The 25,056-nt window shown below is 39.4% G+C and overlaps 1 protein-coding gene and 1 long non-coding RNA gene across 3 annotated transcripts in view; one reads left to right on the top strand and one right to left on the bottom strand.

Annotated features, from left to right (window-relative positions):
- Positions 1-24,458, bottom strand: part of LOC139746515 (uncharacterized) — a 32,882-nt gene extending 8,424 nt beyond the window's left edge. The window contains exons 1-2 of one of the 2 annotated variants that reach the window (XR_011712167.1): positions 24,129-24,458; positions 13,115-13,286 (exon numbers count right to left, since the gene is read on the bottom strand). This is a non-coding gene — a long non-coding RNA (uncharacterized lncRNA). Of the gene's footprint in view, positions 1-13,114; positions 13,287-15,735; positions 16,331-24,128 lie in introns of those variants that run through there. The other variant, XR_011712166.1, reaches the window with a different exon arrangement.
- Positions 1,240-22,386, top strand: LOC139746514 (novel acetylcholine receptor chaperone). The gene is made up of 4 exons (XM_071657831.1): positions 1,240-1,422; positions 16,598-16,736; positions 17,593-17,699; positions 18,139-22,386. The coding sequence occupies exons 1-4, from the start codon at positions 1,255-1,257 to the stop codon at positions 18,325-18,327; spliced, it is 603 nt and encodes a 200-aa protein (XP_071513932.1). The 5' UTR covers positions 1,240-1,254; the 3' UTR covers positions 18,328-22,386.
- Positions 24,459-25,056: the final 598 nt, after the last annotated feature.

Below are 25,056 nucleotides of genomic sequence, written 5' to 3'. Positions count from 1 at the left end.
ATCCTGGACACGGGCCCTATGTAGTACAACTCTGTACCATTTCTGTACAAATTACACAAGATGGAAAATCAGTTTGTTCATAAGGATCAATCAGGGGCGAGTACTCAGGGAGAGAATGAGGATATTTCCCCTTGACCTATATACAATCTAAACTTAATCATATTGATAATAGGAATATCTAAGCAATTATCACAATAGTTCCAAGCCCTCAATAGGAAGAATAATGTATACCCACGTATATGCGACTTTAAATTACTTAAACTAGTGACATGCTGTAAATATCAGGGTTCATCATCTTCCCAAAACAGTTATAAGTTTATACTAACAAACTTTCCCTTCCTGTACAAGCATATAGATCTGTCTCTTCGAATAAAACTTTCTTGATACTTTCAGCCGTTTTATGTTACCAAGTATCCTATTTCCTTCAAAACTGATAGCCGGTCTCCAAATAAATTTACCTCTGTACCACAGCTGTATCCAGTTTCATGAGAATTTGAATAATATCAGTAACTGAATTTAACTTAATACAACCCAAGTTCTCTGAAGACATATGTACTTATACACTTAAATATTGACTGATTATCATTATACTTTATTTAATCAATTTCTGGTAATAGCCAGATATCAAAGAAAAGAGTAATTTCAAGCTATAAAAATAATGCCTTTCCAGACTCATGATTGTTAAACAGATGTTATTTTCATATATAAATACTTATTACTTTGTGTAACTTTTCCACAGAATCTCATATGATGAATGGCATACTGCATACAAAAAGCAACACTGAATACACATATCAATAACCAAATATACAAACCTCTCGATACGAATATGATTTCAATTTACAAACATCAACTCTCATGAAGAAAAATAAGCACATTAGTCAATCACATTTTTATCTTCATGCAAATGTTTACTGATATATATATATATATATATATATATATATATATATATATATATATATATATATATATATATATAACCATTGATCTCAAGTAACACCACAAAAATTAAATCGATATCGAGTAGCGAGGAAAGGTGTTCGTGCGTATACATGTTCCCACCTCATTATCAAAGCAATTCTCATGATTTAGAAAATGAGAGTTCCACGCAAAATACTGGACACGTTTGCCAAGATCATTTACTATACATATGATTCATAGCCAAACGAAACATAAATCAGTTTAAAAGAATTTGAGGATCTACGGAGTTGGTTTCGGATAGAGGAGTACGTCTGGCAGCGGGCGCCGCGCATGTCTGGCCCGACCCAAACACTGGCACCAAGTGACAGTCGACCCCCCACCACTACCATGGCGTCTATAGTTCTAAAATCACTTTCTGTATTACTCGGTATATTCTTTATTTTTGTAGGTACGACGAAATTAACTCCAAAGATCAGCAAGGAACTCCATAAGGATCTTGTAAGTACACAAGGACGCTTCGTTCCCAGTTCAGCCCAAGCCACTGTGACCAACCTTTAGAGATCTAGTAATCATTATTGTTATTAAACAGGTTCTGTAAAGCCTTAAAACAATCGAAATAAGCATACATATTCCTAAAGCAGTTAATATTCACTACATTATAAATATAACATTCTAACCCTACCAACACAGCCGTAACTCACGTTCCCATACAACTCATTTCTCGTATATACAGCGCCGTATTTATTTCTTCAGAGAACTTCATTACGTTAATTCGGTTTATGCACATCAGAAACCGTTATAAGAAATATAGCAAGAGTTCACATGAAATTGAAAAAAATTCCCTTGAGATTATCACAAATGCATACCTAGAGCCCAAACGTCTCTTAACACATCCCAGATGCAGTCATCACCACGACTGGCAAACGATCATACATTTCAGCCTTCTGTAAAGACATAGGCATCGGCTTCTTCACTCAGACTAGACCCTGTGTCACCTTTCATCAACGGAGGTTTTCCTCGAACAGACTCATATTCATCATTTACGTACAACATATATCCTTTAAGCTATCAGTATGAAATTGGGTAAAAATTTATGGCAAGGCGTGGAACGTGCCTCAGTAATTTCTCCCTAAACATTAAATACCTGCAGCCAAACACACAAGCATCACATAAACACACAGACCAATGTAAAACAACTGCAAGCACATCTCTGCGCGGACTCCACCAATATGACGACTTTTAATAACTTGGTGCCAGACATGTGACTAGTTAGTGTGGTGCCAGACGTGTTACTATGGTGCCAGACATGCGGCTTGTGTTAGTGCACATGCAGACACGTGACATGACTTGTTGCGGTGCCAAACATGAAATGCTAGTATGGTGCCAATAATATGACATCAGTTAGGTGTTAGATACTACAGTGTGGTGTCAGGCATTTGACCTGAGTATATATGGTGTAAGAATGTGACTTACGTTACAGTGGTGCCCGACGGAACGTGTTATCTGGTGTCGCAAATGTGACTGGAGTTACCATGGGACCAGACATGCGACTCGTGTTGATGTGGTGCCAGACATGTGACTTGTGTTTGTATAGTGCCTGACATAGCATCACAGTTTGATGCTACCCATATGACTTGTGGTTGTGTGGTGCCAGACATGTCACGTGCACCCATTATAACTGGCATGTAACTCGGGTCATTGTGGTGGTAGACAAGTGATTTATGGCAGTGTGTTTCAAATATGACTCATCAGTGCGGTTCCATGTATGTGACTCGTTACTTTGGTGCCATGTATGCGACTCGTTCATGTGGGTACCAGACATGTGCCTTATGACAGTGTGCTGCCAGACGTGTGGCATGGTTAGTCTGGGGCCAAACACATGACCTATGATAATGCAATGAAAGACAAGTAACGAGTCAGACAGGTACCAGAAATGTGATCTGTATGGTAGACATGTGAGTTACGTCAGTGTGGTGCCAGATATGAGACACAGTTGTGGTGCCAAACATATGACTTTTTAGTATAGTGCCATACATGTCAGATGTTAGTGTCATGCTAGACATGAGGCACACTGTAATGCAGCCATACATATGACATGTTAGTATAGTACTAAACACATGGAATGTTATTATGAAGCAAGACACACTTATGTTATATACTTGTAGACATTACTAGTATTAGTTTGGTACCATACGGTATGACTTGCAACTTGTGTACTGGGGTACAAGACATGTGACTTGTGTTAATATAGTATCAGACGTGACTTTTGTTAGTGTGGTACCAGCCCCGTGACTTAGTGTTAGCACCAAACATGTGACTTTTGTTAGTGTGTACCAGACATGTGACCTGTGGTACTAAACACGTGACTTGTTAGCATGATACCAGACATCTGACTTGTGATAGCATGGTACATGTGCTTGTATTGGATGAACCAGACATGAGTTGTGTTAGTGTAGTGTCAGACATGACTTGTCAGTGTGGTGTTAAACATAAATGTTGTATTAGTGTGGTACCAGATATATGACTTGTGTTAGTGTGGTACCTGACATTTGTATTGTGTTAGTGTGGTGTAAGATATGTGACGTGTTAATGTGAGTTGTGCAAGTGTTGTGACACGTGAGTTGTGTTAGTGTGGTGTCAGGTAAGATGCTTGTGTTGGTGCAGTATCATACATGTTAGTGTGATATGACATGTACAGTGCCCTACCGGTAAAGCACTATGAGGGAGGGAATTTCACTCATAAACCTCCATCACTTTACCTTTCTCCGTCTTGCAAGGTTTTCACATCATCAGCATCCATCATTTCATCATTCACTTCATTCTAATCATTCTATATTATCATGCTATATAAAAGTACCTGTTTACCAAACATCTTTTCAAGCAAATTTCTTGCTTCATTTAATGTTATGGCCTCTTTATCTATCTATCTAACTATCAGTGTTTCGAAGAATTGTTTACTTTTAACATCACCAAGCAGGTTTCAGAGTTTAAAGACATGATAAAGCAGTCCCTTACTTATCTATTATCTGTGGTGAAAAAATTTATGGCCTTTAACCGTTCATCAATTTCAGCTCTCTTAACTCGGGCATTGACTTTGTTGTCCTCCTCTGGACCTTCTCTATCAATTTTGTGCTTCTTTAAGAGTGCTGAGCAAACTCAAGAAACATATTCTAGTTTTTCACGGACCAAATTCATCCAACACTGCTCTAAAGTTTAGCACAACCTCCTGATATCCTTTCTTATAAATAAGCGTTACATTTGCCTTCTTCCACCCCTTGGCACTTCGCCTTACTCCAGCAATGTCCTGAACATCACTTCAAGCTTGAACTGTCTGTAAAGTGTATGTGCACACTTCAACACATATTGAGAAACTTCAGCAGGGCAATACATGCAACACATTATCATTTATTCCATATGATGTACAGCACCTTAGTAATATTCTCAATTTCCCTGTTACAGGAAGTCTTATTCTCCATAATTGTATGTCTATTAGAATCAAATTTCTCCCACACATCTCTTTACACTGTAAATGAAATCCCCTATTATCTAATATGTCTTAGGTGTGTATGTCTCACTGCTTCAACCTTGACTGTTCCATTATTGTAGCCTTTGTATATTTCTTCTGATTCACTGCATTTCTTTGGAGGATTTAAATTGTCAATAGTACCAAAATTTCTTCCAACAGATTCTCTTTCCATTACTGGTGTATGAATGGGCCATATTCCAATATTTTTCTGAAACTTTAAGGCTGAACAATATCCATTAGGCTGATCCCTCTTCTCCTTTGACTTTTCTTTTCCATTTTGCCTTCACGGATCCCTCTGGACAGATTACATCATATCTCTTAAGTAAGTTTTGTCTCCAGATATGCCTTCACTAATCTGGTCCTTTAACTCTAGTTTTTACTCATTTAATACTAGTCCAGTTGCATTTCTACACATTATTTTCAATCTCAAATTCCCATCAATGAATATTCCTGATTCTTTAAGGTACTTTGTCCTTCTCCCTTGCTTCATTTGATGTCTCCCATCTTTTGCCTCCTTCCAGTCCTCTACTTCTCACTTTCTTCACCCACATACACATGTACATACATACACGTCCACACACGCAAATATACATACCTATACATCTCAACATATACATATATTTACACACACAGACATATATATATATATATATATATATATATATATATATATATATATTTATATTTATTATTTTGCTTTGTCGCTGTCTCCCGCGTTTGCGAGGTAGCGCAAGGAAACAGACGAAAGAAATGGCCCAACCCACCCCCATACACAATGTATACACACACGCACCTCCACACACGCAAATATACATACCTATACATCTCAATGTACACATATATATACATACACAGACACATAAATATATACCCATGCACACAATTCACACTGTCTGCCCCCATTCACTCCCATCGCCACCTCGCCACACATGGAATACCATCCCCCTCCCCCCTCATGTGTGCGAGGTAGCACTAGGAAAAGACAACAAAGGCCCCATTCGTTCACACTCAGTCTCTAGCTGCCACGCAATAATGCCCGAAACCACAGCTCCCTTTCCACATCCAGGCCCCACACAACTTTCCATGGTTTACCCCAGACGCTTCACAAGCCCTGATTCAATCCACTGACAGCACGTCAACCCCGGTATACCACATCGATCCAATTCACTCTATTCCTTGCCCTCCTTTAACCCTCCTGCATGTTCAGGCCCCGATCACACAAAATCTTTTTCACTCCATCTTTCCACCTCCAATTTGGTCTCCCACTTCTCCTCGTTCCCTCCACCTCCGACACATATATCCTCTTGGTCAATCTTTCCTCACTCATTCTCTCCATGTGCCCAAACCATTTCAAAACACCCTCTTCTGCTCTCTCAACCACGCTCTTTTTATTTCCACACATCTCTCTTACCCTTACATTACTTACTCGATCAAACCACCTCACACCACACATTGTCCTCAAACATCTCATTTCCAGCACATCCACCCTCCTGCGTACAACTCTATCCATAGCCCACACCTCGCAACCATACAACATTGTTGGAACCACTATTCCTTCAAACATACCCATTTTTGCTTTCCGAGATAATGTTCTCGACTTCCACACATTCTTCAAGGCTCCCAGAACTTTCGCCCCCTCCCCCACCCTATGATTCACTTCTGCTTCCATGGTTCCATCCGCTGCCAGATCCACTCCCAGATATCTAATTCATAGTCTGCCTTTATTCATTCTCATCGCCACCCTGCCACACATGAAATAACAACCCCCTCCCCCCGCATGTGCATGAGGTAGCGCTAGGAAAAGACAACATACTTATTCATATATACATATATATGTCAGATAAAATCATAGTAATCAGTGGAGATAATGCTGAGAAAAAGGTATAGATATGAAAAAATATGTAAAAGTTAAAAAAATCTAAATAATACGATATAGGATTAATATATAAGAATAAATTTTTACAATTTTTAGTGTCTTTAAAAGCACCACATCAGAGCACAGTAGACAATGTTCCTAAAGTCTAACTAAAGTATATCAACTGAGCATTTCTGACAAAGGTTAGTCCACAAGAATAAGTGTGTGTGTGTGTGTGTGTGTGTGTGTGTGTGTGTGTGTGTGTGTGTGTGCTATGTTATGTAATCATGTCATTTCCAATGGAAACCTGAAAAAAATCATGCGAACTTTGGAGTTTACAATCATATATGGAAAGGAACTGGGAACCCTCTAAATGAACACAATTTATATATATATATTTTTAGCTGAGTCAGCACAGCCTTATTATACTTAGTTGCTGTCTCCTGCATTTGCGAGGTAGCACAAGGAAACAGACGAAAGAATGGCCCAACCCACCTACATACACAAGTATATACATAAATGCCCACACATGCACATATATATACCTATACATTTCAATGTATACATACATATACATACACAGACATATACATATATACACATGTACACATCCACACTTGCTGCCACCCACCTGCGACATGAAATGGCAACCCCCTTCCCCCCACATGCACACAAGGTAAGGCTAGGAAAAGACAACAAAGGCTACATTCATTCACACTTAGTCTCTAGCTGTCACGAGTAATGTACGGAAACCACAGCTCATTCCCACATCCAGGCCCCATAAAACTTTTCATGGTTTACCCCAGATGCTTCACATGCCATGGTTCAATCCACTGACAGCATGTTAATCCCAGTATACCACATCATTCCAATTCACTCCATTCTTTGCACACCCTTCACCCTCCTGTATGTTCAGGCCCCAATCGCTCAAAATCTTTTTCACTTCATCCTTCCACTTCCAATTTGGTCTCCCACTTCTCGTTCCCTCAACCTCTGACACATATATCTTTGTCAATCTTTCCTCACTCATTCTCTCCATGTGACCAAACCATTTCAATACACCCTCTTCTGCTCTCTCAACCACACTCTTTATATATATATATATATATATATATATATATATATATTTTTTTTTTCATACTATTCGCCATTTCCCGCATTTGCGAGGTAGCGTTAAGAACAGAGGACTGGGCCTTAGAGGGAAAATCCTCACCTGGCCCCCTTCTCTGTTCCTTCTTTTGGAAAATTAAAAAAAAACGAGAGGGGAGGATTTCCAGCCACCCACTCCCTCCCCTTTTAGTCGCCTTCTACGACACGCAGGGAATACGTAGGAAGTATTCTTTCTCCCCTATCCCCAGGGATAATATATATATATATATATATATATATATATATATATATATATATATATATATATATATATATTTTTCATACTATTTGCCATTTCCCGCGTTAGCATGGTAGCGTTAAGAACAGAGAACTGGGCCTTAGAGGGAATTTCCTCACCTGACCCCCCCCCTCTCTGTTCCTTCTTTTGGAAAATTAAAAAAAACAAGAGAGGGGAGGATTTCCAGCCACCCGCTCCCTCCCCTTTTAGTCGCCTTCTACGACATGCAGGGAATACGTAGGAAGTATTCTTTCATCCCTATCCCCAGGGATAATATATATATATATATATATTGAGTGATCGGGGCCTGAACATGCAGGAGGGTGAAAGGCGTGCAAGGAATAGAGTGAGTTGGAACGATGTGGTATACCGGGGTCGACGTGCTGTCAATGGATTGAACCTGGGCATGTGAAGCACCTGGGGTAAACCATGGAAAGTTCTGTGGGGCCTGGATGTGGAAAGGGAGCTGTTATTTCAGTGCATTATTACATGACAGCTAGAGACTGAGTGTGAACGAATGGGGCCTTTGTTGTCTTTCCTAGTGCTACCTCGCACTCATGAGGGGGGAGGGGGTTGGTTATTCCATGTGTGGCAAGGTGGCGATGGGAATGAATAAAGGCAGACAGTATGAATCGTTTTTTTTTTTTTTTTTTTTTTTTTTTTTTTTTTTTTTTTTTTTTTGTCGCTGTCTCCCGCGTTTGCGAGGTAGCGCAAGGAAACAGACGAAAGAAATGGCCCAACCCACCCCCATACACATGTATATACATACGTCCACACACGCAAATATACATACCTACACAGCTTTCCATGGTTTACCCCAGACGCTTCACATGCCTTGATTCAATCCACTGACAGCACGTCAACCCCTGTATACCACATCGCTCCAATTCACTCTATTCCTTGCCCTCCTTTCACCCTCCTGCATGTTCAGGCCCCAATCACACAAAATCTTTTTCACTCCATCTTTCCACCTCCAATTTGGTCTCCCTCTTCTCCTCGTTCCCTCCACCTCCGACACATATATTCTCTTGGTCAATCTTTCCTCACTCATTCTCTCCATGTGCCCGAACCATTTCAAAACACGCTCTTCTGCTCTCTCAACCACGCTCTTTTTATTTCCACACATCTCTCTTACCCTTACGTTACTTACTCGATCAAACCACCTCACACCACATATTGTCCTCAAACATCTCATTTCCAGCACATCCATCCTCCTGCGCACAACTCTATCCATAGCCCACGTCTCGCAACCATACAACATTGTTGGAACCACTATTCCTTCAAACATACCCATTTTTGCTTTCCGAGATAATGTTCTCGACTTCCACACATTCTTCAAGGCTCCCAGAATTTTCGCCCCCTCCCCCACCCTATGATCCACTTCCGCTTCCATGGTTCCATCCGCTGCCAGATCCACTCCCAGATATCTAAAACACTTCACTTCCTCCAGTTTTTCTCCATTCAAACTCACCTCCCAATTGACTTGACCCTCAACCCTACTGTACCTAATAACCTTGCTCTTATTCACATTTACTCTTAACTTTCTTCTTTCACACACTTTACCAAACTCAGTCACCAGCTTCTGCAGTTTCTCACATGAATCAGCCACCAGCGCTGTATCATCAGCGAACAACAACTGACTCACTTCCCAAGCTCTCTCATCCCCAACAGACTTCATACTTGCCCCTCTTTCCAAAACTCTTGCATTCACCTCCCTAACAACCCCATCCATAAACAAATTAAACAACCATGGAGACATCACACACCCCTGCCGCAAACCTACATTCACTGAGAACCAATCACTTTCCTCTCTTCCTACACGTACACATGCCTTACATCCTCGATAAAAACTTTTCACTGCTTCTAACAACTTGCCTCCCACACCATATATTCTTAATACCTTCCACAGAGCATCTCTATCAACTCTATCATATGCCTTCTCCAGATCCATAAATGCTACATACAAATCCATTTGCTTTTCTAAGTATTTCTCACATACATTCTTCAAAGCAAACACCTGATCCACACATCCTCTACCACTTCTGAAACCACACTGCTCTTCCCCAATCTGATGCTCTGTACATGCCTTCACCCTCTCAATCAATATCCTCCCATATAATTTACCAGGAATACTCAACAAACTTATACCTCTGTAATTTGAGCACTCACTCTTATCCCCTTTGCCTTTGAACAATGGCACTATGCACGTATTCCGCCAATCCTCAGGCACCTCACCATGAGTCATACATACATTAAATAACCTTACCAACCAGTCAACTATACAGTCACCCCCTTTTTTAATAAATTCCACTGCAATACCATCCAAGCCTGCTGCCTTGCCGGCTTTCATCTTCCGCAAAGCTTTTACTACCTCTTTTCTGTTTACCAAATCATCTTCCCTAACCCTCTCACTTTGCACACCACCTCGACCAAAACACCCTATATCTGCCACTCTATCATCAAACACATTCAACAAACCTTCAAAATACTCACTCCATCTCCTTCTCACATCACCACTACTTGTTATCACCTCCCCATTTGCGCCCTTCACTGAAGTTCCCATTTGCTCCCTTGTCTTACGCACTTTATTTACCTCCTTCCAGAACATCTTTTTATTCTCCCTAAAATTTAATGATACTCTCTCACCCCAACTCTCATTTGCCCTTTTTTTCACCTCTTGCACCTTTCGGTGTGTGTATATATACGTATACATTTAGATGTATAGGTATGTATATTTGCGTGTGTGGACGTGTATGTATGTATATACATGTGTATGTAGGTGGATTGGGCCATTCTTTCGTCTGTTTCCTTGCGCTACCTCGCTAACGCAGGAGATAACAACGAAGCAAAATAAATATAATATAAACATATTACTATTATTATTATTTTGCTTTGTCGCTGTCTCCCGCATTTGCGAGGTAGCGCAAGGAAACAGACGAAAGAAATGGCCCAACCCACCCCCATACACATGTATATACATACATGTCCCCACACGCAAATATACATACCCATATATCTCAATGTACACATATATATACACACACAGACATATACATATATACACCTGCACACAATTCACACTGTGTCTTTATTCATTCCCATCGCCACCTCGCCACACATGGAATAACATCCCCTTCCCCCCTCATGTGTGCGAGGTAGTGCTAGGAAAAGACAACAAAGGCCCCATTCGTTCACACTCAGTCTCTAGCTGTCATGCAATAATGCCCGAAACCACAGCTCCCTTTCCACATCCAGGCCCCACAGAACTTTCCACGGTTTACCCCAGACGCTTCACATGCCCTGATTCAATCCATTGACAGCACGTCAACCTGGTATACCACATCGATCCAATTCACTCTATTCCTTGCCCGCCTTTCACCCTCCTGCATGTTCAAGCCCCAATCACTCAAAATCTTTTTCACTCCATCCTTCCACCTCCAATTTGGTCTCCCACTTCTCCTCGTTCCCTCCACCTCCGACACATATATCCTCTTGGTCAATCTTTCCTCACTCATTCTCTCCATGTGCCCAAACCATTTCAAAACACCCTCTTCTGCTCTCTCAACCACGCTCTTCTTATTTCCACACATCTCTCTTACCCTTACATTACTTACTCGATCAAACCACCTCACACCACATACTGTCCTCAAACATCTCATTTCCAGCACATCCACCCTCCTGCACACAGCTCTATCCATAGCCCACGCCTCGCAACCATACAACAATGTGTCCCAGGTCAATATTCCTCAAAATGTATGTACATTCCAAAACATGACTCAACTTTCTTTCGTACTATTCCTCATTTCCCACATCAGCAAGGTAGTACCAGGAACAGATTACCTCTATCACACATCAGTTCTCTACCTGACATGTGTAAAGCATCAAAACAACAGCCCACTGTCCACAACCAGGCCTAACAGACCTTTCTATGGCTTCTCCCAACTGTTTCACGTGTGCTGGTTAAGTCCACTGACAGCACGTAGCCCCTTGTATTTCCCCCTCCAGCATGTCCAGTCCTAAGGCACTCAAAATTTTAATAAATCCATCCTTCCATCTCCAACTTGGTCTCCCCCTTCTCCTTTTCCCATCCACTTCCTGCAAATGTATCCTCTTTCAACCTCTCTTCACTCATTGTCTCAATACAGCCAAACTATTTCACTACACCCTCTTCAGCTCTCTCAACCAAGCTCTTCTTATTACCACACCTCTTTCTTCCGTATCTCAAAATATTATGTAAAAGTAATAAATCACCAGTAAACCAATTATTGCAGTAAAAAGGAAGTTTTAATAAAATTTCATGTGCATCAGTTATGATTCATCTCAACCCCTTAACTCGCTTGGTACAGTACACCTGGCTTGCACTGAGTGATCCTAATAGACGAGACTCCCCTGAATGAGGCCTAATTTGAATTGAGCGGGTTCTGCATCACTGCCTTTCCTTCCTCTAATCAGCGTAAGTCCCCCCTATCTTCATGTGGACTATCCCTACGGACGTCAACAGACAGAGGCATGGGGATTCATTTTTGCCCACAAGTAACTATTATGCACGGGTAAAGAAAAAAGTCTGACCTCAGCCAATCTTATGTCCTTTACACACACGTTAATTTGGGGTCTAGTCTTACTATAGAGTAAAAATATTGTCAGCTCACTGCAAACAGCTCGCAACCAAAGTAAGCCCCTTGCAACTCCTTTGGGGTCACAACACACCATATGAGAAACACTGATGTAAATATTACATAGTTATTTATGGTATGTAATGAAATATAACCATCCCTCACTTCATGCGTGGGTTATGCTCAGCAAAAACCTCACACACTGAGAGTTTGCATGTGACAGACCAATAAACATACAGAAAAAAATGGTCACAAATTTATGAGAGGGACTGGTAGTAGTAAGTCCCTCGCAAAATTGTGAAACTGCATATAGTAATCCCACATAAAGTGAGGGATGGGTGTATAACTAACTGAAATGTTAAGGAAGTGTAACCAAGCAATGGTAAAGAAAATAGTTTTGGAATGTGAACACACTGCAATAAAAAATGCTTTAGAAAATGCAATACAGAGGATTATTATGAGAATGAATAACAACAGATAAAGTGATTTAACAGTGGAACACTATATCACAGTGAACAGACAGTGTGTGGATTGTTAAAAATGATGAATTAAGGTTCAGCAACATGAAGTGACATGGCAGTGTCCCTGCATATTACTGAGATGGTGTTGATTGCTACATAGGTTGGTGTCATATTTCACGTGCCTCCTCTGTGTTTGTATAGTGTTTTGATGCACTTGGTGCGACTTGCCATCATCAAACAGATTTTATCAACTAATAAATTATCATTTAGATAGCAGGAATCCTCACTCCAGAAAACAAATATTGCTCAATTTCATTTACACTTAGCAGTCTACTATAACAATCTTACCAGTCAATGTCAGGAGGGTAATTGATGAACTCATGCATAACTGTTGTATTTGGTAGCCTTCAGCATCTCCCACCACCACCAATCGGCCTAAATTTGATTGTTGGTGAGAAACCACAAATTGTAGATCTATATGAGGTCTCCTTTACCAAGCCAACGTGGATCGACGAGAGATCTGGTTAAAGAGTGAATAAATCATATAATGTAAATGCATTTCATCTACTACCAGTCTTAATAAACAAACTTGAGAATACCAAAAATTAAATAAAATGCCACTTTGTTTAAATACAGTATTGGAGTTGTAGGCTGAAATTTTATGAAAATCTATAATATTGCTTAATAACTATCCAGAGGGAAACATAAATTATGGACCCATACTAACCTATAAAACTTAAACAAACCCAAGATTATGCAGAGTAATATTTAATGCAAAATCTACTGCAAATATGGAAAATCAAATGCTAGGTTTGGTCGAGTGACATTTCAAAGGTTCACATGTATCCATTTATGTCCCCTTCTTGAAAATAAACAATAACAGTGATATGAATCTACATAAAACTTTGGCAAGAATATTTCAATAACTGGGTGGCATCCATAAACTTAATGATGATAATGTATAGTACAAAAATAGGGTAAAAAAACATAATCATTACTTTTTTTGTGAAGCTTAAATAGCATTTGCAGTCTGAACAGCTTTTCTTCAAAAGCATGATTTTCTTTTCCTTTAAACTGAGAAACATCATATGTTGGAATACAAATCATTATTCTAATCCAATGACATAATAGCAGTTAGTTTTTGTAACAATCTGGTCTTTGTTAACTTTATGAGGAAAAACAGTTACAGGTAAAAGCTGCCTCTAAATGATACCCACTGGGACAATGTGATTCTTCACTGAAAAATTAAATGCATTTTTTAAATAAAAACTCAACAGATACATGACTCACCAAATGCAACGATTTTCCTTCAATAAGTTACACAATTGACGAGATAAAAGCAGACATTTTGGCTACGTATCTCAGTATTACTTTCCTTATCACTTTAATACTGACACTATCAACCATCTTATCAATGGTTTAAAAGAATTTCATGATTATGATTTTCATAAGGGGCTAAGAAGCAGAGACACCCTCAAAGGGCTTAGGAACAGTTGATCTGTATGAACTTTAAACCTAGATTTTCTGTGCACTTCTAGATGGTGATGGGCAAGAAACACTCCAGCTGTACTTTGCAAAAATAAATTAATCTTTTTTTTCTCACTAAAATGGATATTTATATGAGTCTTGCCTTATGCAAAACCTTTCTTCATCAGGAAAAGTTGATAAATCCAGTAATAAAGTGGCTCAAGGAAAAACACTATCAGCATAATACTATTTAACCCACATTCCAATGCATGGGCAAAATAACCATTGCAATAATTTTACACTTATTTTCTGTATCTTGAGCTATTCAAATTAGACATTATTTTCTACCTTAAATGAATAAATTTCCTTACCTAACCAGAGAAAATATTACTTGTTGACGAGTGTCTCAAATAGGCAGATGTAAAATTTACACAATAAGAATACTCATGTTTCATAACGTAATTCCACGTAGTACGCATGGGTCTTCACTTGTTAAATTTCATCCACACAAATCAAGTTCCAACTTTTAACAATGATACTACACGATGGGAGAATCTCCAATCCTCTGCTCTCACCCCTATCAGTCTCCTTGCATGATAAGCAAGAGACACATGGTCAACATTTCCTCTCTCATATCCCCAGAGATGATGAAAAGAAATATCCCCAAGTTCTTGGACAAATAAAACAAAAATTTCGCCATGGTGTCTTGCCTATTAGTGCTCTTCCAGTCAAACTTATATATTGCACATTGAAGTGAAAAACAGGGTGCCTGCCATACATAAAAAATATCCTTAACTTGCCACTTCCTATCTTTAATGATGTCATTTCGATTTATTCTTTGTCAGCACTCCCAGTGACACTCCCATAGTCAAGCTGGAAAAAGCTAGTGACATTGATTTTGTCCACAGCATAAAATATTCCTACCAGGTGCTAGCACTGGCCTTATCTTAATTCAAATGTGGACCATAATATATAACGAACCACCGGAAATGGGTGAAACGCATCAAAATCGCCGACCATCACAAGAAAGACTTCTCTTCATTTTCAGCAATAACTGCGGGAGGCAACAATTACACCAGCAATATCAAAGGTGTATTTCATTAAGCACTATCACCCTATTCCATCTGCAGTGATCGTTTTACTGCTTACAAAATGACGTTTGATTAAGGTTGGGCTTGACTTTGTATTATTTCAAGTATTTCTGTGGTTTTATGAGGCAAAGACAACTAGAATCCAAGATATCTACGCTCACAATCTTTCATGCGATTCCTGCAGGTGAAAGTGTGTTCTAGTGATATGAATATCGCTGATTCTAGGTTTGAATCAGTGCCATAACCGGGCATATCAGACCCAAGCTGACCTGCTATCTACCGCTATACCACTATTCACTTCAATCAATCCATACATTGTCCTTTAAGTGTGTCTTTACTGTATATACGCACTCATTAATCAACAACAATATATGAACAAATGTACAGAATATCCATATAGTGAGTTCTCACCTTCAAAGTTTAGATGTTTACGACCTGAGACGTCCATGGCGGACATGTTTGAAAATGCTGACGTATTTTGTAGGGTACGACCTACTTTTCAAACTTTTACGACCAGTTACAACATATTCATATGTAGGAAAAAATAATTAACTTACTGAAAACTAATTGATGATTAAATTTTGAAGGTTCAAAGGTATGTTTCGTGAATTTATGTGGTGAAATTAACCATCTCGTTGACCACACTGGCAGAGCACGCAGCAGGTATTTCATATGCACAGGCTGCCTCTATGTGTGGGTCTGATAATTGAGAATGGCATTTTTCTTTTCTAGATGATACGGCACGGGTAGTGCCTTCACCAAACGCCGTATCGTTAACGTTATGTATATTTATAAACGCAACCTTACGCCAGGTACCAATTTTATCAACCAACCCTTAGGGGGACGATGAACAGCTGGGTTGACTGTGGGCATATTGCCGCAATCACGATTCGTACCTATACTCTCAACCACTTTAGACCACGGTTCGCTAATATTAACATATATCCTTTCTTAATCAAATCTAGCTTGAATAGACATACAATATGTGTGAGTATGCACGACGGTACGACACCAGTGCATAACTATGCATTTTAGGTACGATTATGTGGCCTCTGACCTGACCTACGGGCCAGGACAAAGGTTACATTATCGTACCCAAAGGTCGTGCTGTTATGTAGATGGGTTGCATTGTGTCCATGAGTTGTACCTTCTTCCCTTTGGGATGAAAAGTTCAGACGGTGTTGTGCGAGAAGGGCCAAGCGTCCTTGACCTGTTGAGATGCGCAAGGAAAATCAGTCTTTCCTAATTCTCCTGTTTTCTTTCTATTTCACAGCGGAAAGAGTTCGCCCGCTACAGCAAGGTGTTTCCGCTGGCCCAGACGCTGGAGTTTAAGATCCCTTCCAAGTGGTACCGGCGGACCGTGGGAGGCTTGGAGGTCCTATGTGGTATATGCCTCACCTTCATCCCTTCTAGTAAGTTTTTTGACCTCATCTTCCAACCATTAAGTCCCTCTTAACTTAGTCCACGTGTCTCATCCCCAGGAATAACAGGATTTTTGCAGCAAAAACATTTTGTCGTACATACCTCTCTCGGTTAGAAGCGTATTTTCAACAATTCATTATGATCTGGAGTTCGTATGGAAATATATAAAGCTATTAGTAAGAGGGGAATATTAACGTATTTCAGTAGGATTGTTTAAAAACAATAGTTACAAAAAATCCATAAATGTTCGGAAAAAGCTCAAAAATATATATATGTAAATTCAATTCGTGGGAAAAAGGATGCGAAACAAGACCGGATCACCCCCCTAACTTCAAGCCATCAATCTCTTTATCAAACGGGTTTAAGAGCAGTTACTGTTGTGTAGTCTGTCTTGGTTGGTTGGTTATTTGGGCTTTAGATCTATCAGCTGATAGGATAATTTAAGGACGTCAACGTCTAGCTACATTCACCAACCGAAAAATCCTTTAAAAAGATAATTCGAAGACATCAATATGGTCCGTGAGACTAGCTTGCTTCATACTCTTCCGAATATGCTATTCTTAAGAGTGACACTGAGGGAACTAGTTCTAGTTCTTTATCAGTTTAATTATTTTTATTGCAAAAAAATGGCTCATATGGTAACATTAAACAGGGACCAAGTCTAGTCAATCTGGAGCCTGCTGGTAAACCTAGTTCTGAACTTAAGTATGTTTTTCCATTGGTGAAAATGTTAACAGTTAGTGAACTGCCTCTTGGTAATACATTCTTCCTGTTGTGATATATGGGTCACACTTAGGTATTATGTTACAAGGCTGAATTTATTTCTTTTTTCTTTCTTTTTTTCAGAGCGAGTGAAGCAGTCGGCCAACCTGGTGTTAGCGTTAATGATGCTCTTCGCCACCTACAACCATTGGATGGTGGGGGACAAGTTCGAAAGACTAGCGCCCTCCTTGGTGAGTTAGCTCTCTCTCTCCCTCTCTCTCATCGTGTGATACCCTACTTTACCTACCCTCTCACCTCCCTACATATCTACTTCACTACTCAAATAATTCTCTAACCTACCTAGTACCCAATGACCTTTCCTATTAATTATTAATGAAAAATTACAGCGATATTTTTTTCATCTTTCATTTTTGGATGGGAGGGATCTATGGGTGGAGAATTGAGGTTGTAGGTGTTTTCCATGCTACAGATGTTCTTCATGTGTCACAGGTGTTCAAGTGCGACAGGTATTTTTTCAGATGCTCAACCGTTCTGGATTGCAGGTGTTTTTCGTATGCTTTAGGTTTTTCTCTTCATGTGTTACATACAAACTTTCTTCGTGTGTCACTGGCTCTCTTCATTTGCCACTGGTTTTCTTCATGTGTTACGGCTATCCTTCGTATGTTGCAGGTGTTTTTCTTCATGCTGACGTGTAGACTGATCGTGGAGTACCAGATACGCCGGAAGGACAAGTCGGACAAAACCACAGGCAAGAAGTCTTCAAGCAACGATGCCAAGGATTCCAGCAACACCTCTGCTTCCTCTGGTACCACCGCTTCTGCTGGTGTGCAACACAGTAAGGCCAAGAAAGACCTCTAGTTCCGCCAGATAACAACGTTATATTCAAACTAATATTCTTTAAAGAAAGTTAAGGAGAAAAAAAAATAAATAAAACACTCGCTACTAAAACAATACAGAAAAGTAGTACAATATCATGAAATGAAAACTGAGGTGAGTGAATGTGTGACAGAGGTCTGGGAGTATATTAGTTTTACTTACCAGACCCCTTAGACAAAAGATCGTGGAAAAAAAATAAAAAAAACTGATGGTCAGTGTAAACTAGAATGTTGAGAAACATGACACCCACCCAACACTGTAAATAAAATGATTTCAATATAAATTTTACGAGTGTACATACGGACTGGTGTTGACGTGTGAGTACATGTGTGTTCCCTCAGCCTACCGAAGTATTAGCGTCATCTTACCCTCCCATCATCGACTCACATACAAGATGTCTTGTTATGATGTAGACAAGATGTTAACTGGCAAGCTATCATCACCCAGTACATTGAAGTATTTCAGTCTTTTTTTACAACTGTTATGCTACCATTGTATTTCTCACCTCATTCCCATATGCATTTAAAGTATAAGAACTTTTTATTGTCTTAACTACTGTTAGGTAGCTCTGGAAGTAGTTTTAAACCCTTCAAGCGCAACGGTACAACCCTTGAGCACGACGATACGACCATAAAGCACGACGATACGATCCTCGAGAACGACGGTATACGACCTTCGAGTGCGACGGTATACGACCCTCGAGCGCGACGGTATACGACCCTCGAGCACGACCGTATACGACCCTAGGGTGTGATGGCGTCGGGACAAGGGTCGTAACCGATGTGCTCAAGGGTCGTATGATCGTCCTCAAGGGATTAAACATTAACAATTCTCGGAATGACGACTGTGTAAGTTGCAGTTAGGCTGGTAAGGTGTGAGAGATGATGTGAATTATAACGACGGTGTCCAACGCTTGTACCGAGAGGGCGTCAGTAAGGCAAATTTCCTGGGTCATCCTTAGGAACACATGGGCGTAATGCCATGTCCACGTGCAAGTGGTACATGGTTACCAAGCCAGGTATAAACTATCATGAAGTTTACCCAGTCCATGAATAGTATCCATTTAATTTCCAAATGACTTGGAATGTTTTTTAAAGTTTTCGGAGGAAAGTTCGAACAATTTTGGTGGAAAATTTTCACAAGGTGTAAATATCCATATATTTATCTTGCAGGTGTTACTTGTGTGTCACCAGTATACAGTCAATTAGGTTATCTACCAGTATTTCTGTTATAAGCTTTAAGTCAAATGCTTTTACCATTATAGTCTATATTATTCTCCATAAATCAAGTGCCAAGGGATTACAATTAGAATTAATGGTTTCTAGGCCTTAATATTAACAAAAAGGACACTGCTATGGTGTGACCTGTGAGGTCACTTACGGTGTGACCTGTGGTCACTTATGGTGTGACCTGTGAAGTCACTATAATGGTGTGACATATGAAGAAATGTTATGATATAACCTAACTGATCACTGGATTATCTAACCAGTCCAGTCAATAGGTATTTCCTCACTGATCATTGGAGTATGTGTCCTTACTGATCATTGGTGTATGTCCTAACCAGGACCGGCCCTAGCCTTTTGGTGGCCCCTCCACACTCAAACTCCTCCCTTAATCACGAGCTCTAGGGAGGCATGTCCCCGGAAAATTGCGAAAATTTAGGGTGTGTGGGACAGCATTTCTTGGTTCCTGAAACCTGCCATCTAACGCTGGGAACTGAGTGTGTGTGTGTGTGTGTGTGTGTGTGTGTGTGTGTGTGTGTGTGTGTGGGAGTGGGGGGGGGAGTCCTTTAGCGGTCGGGGCCCTTTGCTTTAAGCGTATACGGGTCGGCCCTGGTCATAACTGATCACCGGAGTATACTTTTAATTGATCATTGAGGTGGTATTCCCTAAATGATCAGGGATATGCCCCAATTGGGGTGGAATAACTAGTTACAGATGTCGTGAGGTTTATCCTTCCTAAGTCACAGGTATGGGTGGTAACTAGTCACACGTGTCGTATGGTAACTAGTCACACGTGTCGTATGGTAACTGGTCACATGTATGGTGTGGTAACTGGTCACAGGTATGATGTGTGGTAACTGGTCACGTGTGTGTCACTGGTATGTTGTATGGTAAATGGTCACAGGTGTGGTGTGTGGTCACTAGTTACAGCCATGATGTGTTGTAACTGGTCACAAGTGTGGTATATGATCAATAGTCACAGGTATGATGTAAGGTAGCTGGTCACATGTGTGGTGTATGGTCAATAGTCACAGGTATGATGTGTGGTCACTAGTCACAGGTGTGATGTGTGCTAAATGGTTACAAGCTCAGAACAATCTAACTGGTCATTAATATCGAGTGTACTAACTGGTCACTGGTCTCATGTTCACAAAACAGGTAACAGGTCTGGTGTGTTCAAACTGGTCATAGCTATTTTCTATCCTAACTTATCATAAATGCTATGTCCTAACTAGTCAAAGGTGTAGTTTTTCCCGTCTCAACTGGCCACAGGTGTTGTATAACCTAACTGGTTAAAGGTGTGGTGTACCCAAGTGGTTACATATGTATTATAACTGGTTGAAAGTATGTTTAAGCCCTAAATGGCCACATGTACCGTGTGTGTCTCAATTGGCTACTAATATAATAAGACCTAACTGGTCAATGTATCGTGTGTCTTAATTGGCTACATATATATATATATAATGACGTAACTGATCCAAAGCGTGTAGTCAAACACGGTTCCAGTATTATGGGCACCAAGCCTAGGCAACTATGAAACTTGGGTGTGTGCAGCTGTAAAATCAAACATTAGTGTGTTTTTAGCCCCTTACGAATCCATTTCATTTTTATTTTGCTTGATTATACTTACCAAAACGAAATGCTTGAAATATGCCTTATTACGGAGTATCTAATTATCCTAAATGGTGTTTTAATTTTTTTTCACGAACTAATACGTGTGTTCTTTCAGATCCTGCTAGAGTATATTGTCGCGTTCACATCAGTAGGTCATTCATGGGCTTTTTCGCCATCCCTTTATTTAATCGATCATGGAAATGCTCCTTTTTTATCCTGTAAACCAGCAGAAAATTTCTGTGCCTCAACTTCATTCACAAATATCGGTGTATTAATGTTGTGTGTAAATTATAGGATGTGGCAGCCCTCACATGAATAGTTTACACTCAGTAAATGATATCGACTCTGACCCAGCAAATTTATTAGTGTTTTTATGTAAATAACGTATATAAGTTTATATGATCAAGTGACCAGTCACTAGCCTGGGCATCACTGAGGTAAACTATCCATGTGGTGGAAAAGTACACTTTTTTTTCCCTGAACTCAGTAGAGTACTACAAATTTATCCGTTACTACAGAGTGTAATAATGTCAAGGAAATATTAATTTTATGAAGTAAATATTCGTGTACCATTTGTAACACATACTAACACTCCTCCAATTTTCCTCCTATTATCTGGAGTTCTGGACACTTTAGCAATATCCAGAATTAAACTTTTGTAAATAAAAGAGATTCCTCTTGTATAAGTTATGGCATCGAAGTGGGGCGGCGCCCCTCCCCGTTGCCAGGTGGTCTGAGAAAAATAGGCCATTTTAGAACACCCACATGCTACACTAGGTCCAATAGCCTTTGCCATCTTTTTTTTTTATTGATTTAATGTATATAAAAATAAGCTATACATGAATTAATAGGCTATTTTACAACAGGTCCGACAAGCATTACCCTTTGTATTAAACATCTTGTTTTATCGTTGTGAAAAACTATGTTGTTATCTTAGAACTTCAGATGGATTGTAACTACTTTCCTTACATATGCCAAAGAAGAGTTAATTCAGGGTAAAACATGAGTATTATAATATTAATGAAAGATGAAAAAATATTATACATGATATATTCAATAAATTGCAAACTTAATCAATACTGAAAACTTTTTTTTTCAGTGACTGAGTCATAAGTATTAAATTACTAGATGTTCCATATTTCAATATATAGGACCTGTACAATTAGCAACCTACCCCAATATAAAATACATTTCTACAATAAAATTCTGCTTTGAATACTACAACCTGAATATCTTTCCAGTTTTGTGAATATGCAACACTTTACTTATATATATACCCTAAGACATCTTTCTTGAAAGATTATTGATTACCCTGAACATATTTCCAGAGGCTCCTGCAGCCCAAAGCCGCATAGTAGGGAAATGATAGAATCCTTTGGAGTGACAAGTCTTTTCAAGAGACCGTACTTCCAATTACATAGCCTTTCCAAAGTGACCTAACTTCACCAGCAGTGTAACCACAAGCAGGAGTACGGTAGCACTTCTCGTTTTCTCTATGATATATATATATATATATATATATATATATATATATATATATATATATATATATATATATATATATATATATAATAGAACTGAAACGATGTGGTTTACAGGGGGTGACAAGCTGTCAACGAGCTAACATTATGTTAAGCGGTCGGGCAGGAAAACCATGGAAAGGTCTGTGGGGCCTGGTCATGAATAGGAGGTTGTGGTTTCGGCGCACAAATTACAGCTAGAGAATGGAACTGAGCGAATAGGGCCTTTTTTCATCTGTTCCTAGCACTACCTTGCTAACGCGGTCCCCAGATGCTATATTGGCAATTGTTATCTATTGCTATAAGTCAAAGACCCACTCCTTTGACAATCCCAGACGTGTAATACGGCAGCCCCTCACGCTACGACCTACAAGTGTCATAAAAGGAAATTTTTATATGATGATTACCGAAGCTCTCTATTTGCGACGGCCATACACAGCAGGGAGCCCCTCCGAAATGTTATCTGAGGCGGTAGTGCAAGTCTTCCAAAGACACTCATGTGCTGGAATATATAACAAACTAATGACGTAAACCTTAAAGTGATGCACGGATAGAATAACTAGACATAACATGAACTTAAACTAGAAACCAATGAAAAAAAAGTGCTTTTACGGTTAAAAAGCGGTGGATGAACGAAATAATATAACTAAAGGTATGGTTAATGCAGACAGCATACAGAAATGTAAGAAACCTGTTTGACATATAATATTAAATGATGGGAACCCACGAATGTAAAACCCTACCAGTATAAAGCATATAGGTAATCACTCACACACACACAAACACAATAGGAAATTCAACAAATATGATGGACCAAGGAAAGAGTGGTAGAAATGCAAAGAATACAGTCAGAAGGCAACAAATAAGACATCGAATAAAACAAGGGGATGGAGCAACACCGCCAACACTGCACAGAAGTCAGAAATATATGGTGATGGTAATATCAGACTGTAACTAATATACAGAAACGTAGATGGGTCTGCAGTTAATGGTATGTGCTAGAATTTAAGAACTGTGTAAGGGAAAGCGCAAGGGATACTGTTAAAGCTGTGGAAACAAATATATCCAGACGTTTGAATGGACATACGTTTATAAGTTTACATGATCAAGTGACCAATCAGAAGCTTGAGCTCCACTACGGCAAACTATCTATGTGATGGAAAAGTACACTTTTCTGAACTCAGTACAGTAAGGAAGGGAGAGGACTGGCCAAAAGGAGCCTACAATTCCCTGCTACTAGAGGTAGCACAGCCTTGAGCTTCAGGAGCCATAAGGATGAGATCCTGGGGTTATATTGTATATATTCAAACAACGTGAGAGACATTTCATGATGCTGGTCTAAAAACTTCATGGACTAACCCATAACACAGCCAATAAATCATCAATCGAAAATAAAGGACAAAAAATGCTGAAAGTAATGTATTACCTTGTGCTGTAGGGTCCAAACTGATGTACTGATGCTGAAAAACACAGCCTGATGACGTGGGAGATGCGTGCATTCATCAGGCGGGCAGTTTCCGTGGACCTATCCATTTCCTTAGTCTTGACAACAACCATGGTAAATGTGTGATCTCTTGAATGGGTTTAACTGCGTGTTTTCAAGTGTTTAAACAACCTGAGACATATCTGCGGTATCTTTCAGATGTAATAATGTGTGGTTTCCAACTAGCGACAGTTCTTGAAGTAGTACTACAATCAAATCGTCCTCTTCATGTACGTATGAGGACAACACACAACAACAATAAGTACGTGCGCCTCGCCATCATGTTTACGTTCTGTTGAAGGTGCTAAAAATCCACATAATATAAGTTTTCTTTTAGTATATTACGTAATCTAACTTTCTTTTTATTTTCCTTGCTATATTATCAGGCACATTTTAAGACGTGAATTATATATGTTTTCAATTTATTTAAGCATTTCCTCCTCAAAACATCAAAAAGAAGAATGATTGAACTTGAAATATATCATTAGGTCATCTTAACTGATGTAGAAGAATGCAAACTTCTACCAGTGTCATAAAAGTTTCAAAATTATATTACTATCAAATATTGAGTCTAACAATTTAATGTAGATAACAGTAGTAAAATTAATTTCCTTCAGAGCTCTGGATCAGTATTCATATTTCAGTGTTAGAAGCGTGAAATATATTAACATCACTCCATGATGTTCTTGTCCTGCGATACGAATTTCTGAATATTGTTCCAAGAACCGCTGTTCTTTATATCTAAACAATATCAGTCAAACTGCATGATGATTGTAACCACAATATGTAGATTCCTGTACAAATTGAACAATTTGATACATGTTCAACCTGACAAATTACAAGCGTTAGAGTCAAGTGAAATAATGTGAAT

This window comes from Panulirus ornatus, chromosome 65 (assembly GCF_036320965.1).
Source record: "Panulirus ornatus isolate Po-2019 chromosome 65, ASM3632096v1, whole genome shotgun sequence".
Classification (NCBI taxonomy): Eukaryota; Metazoa; Arthropoda; class Malacostraca; order Decapoda; family Palinuridae; genus Panulirus; species Panulirus ornatus.
The sequence above is the reverse complement of the archived record's forward strand: the minus strand, read 5'-3'. Positions and strand labels throughout refer to the sequence as shown.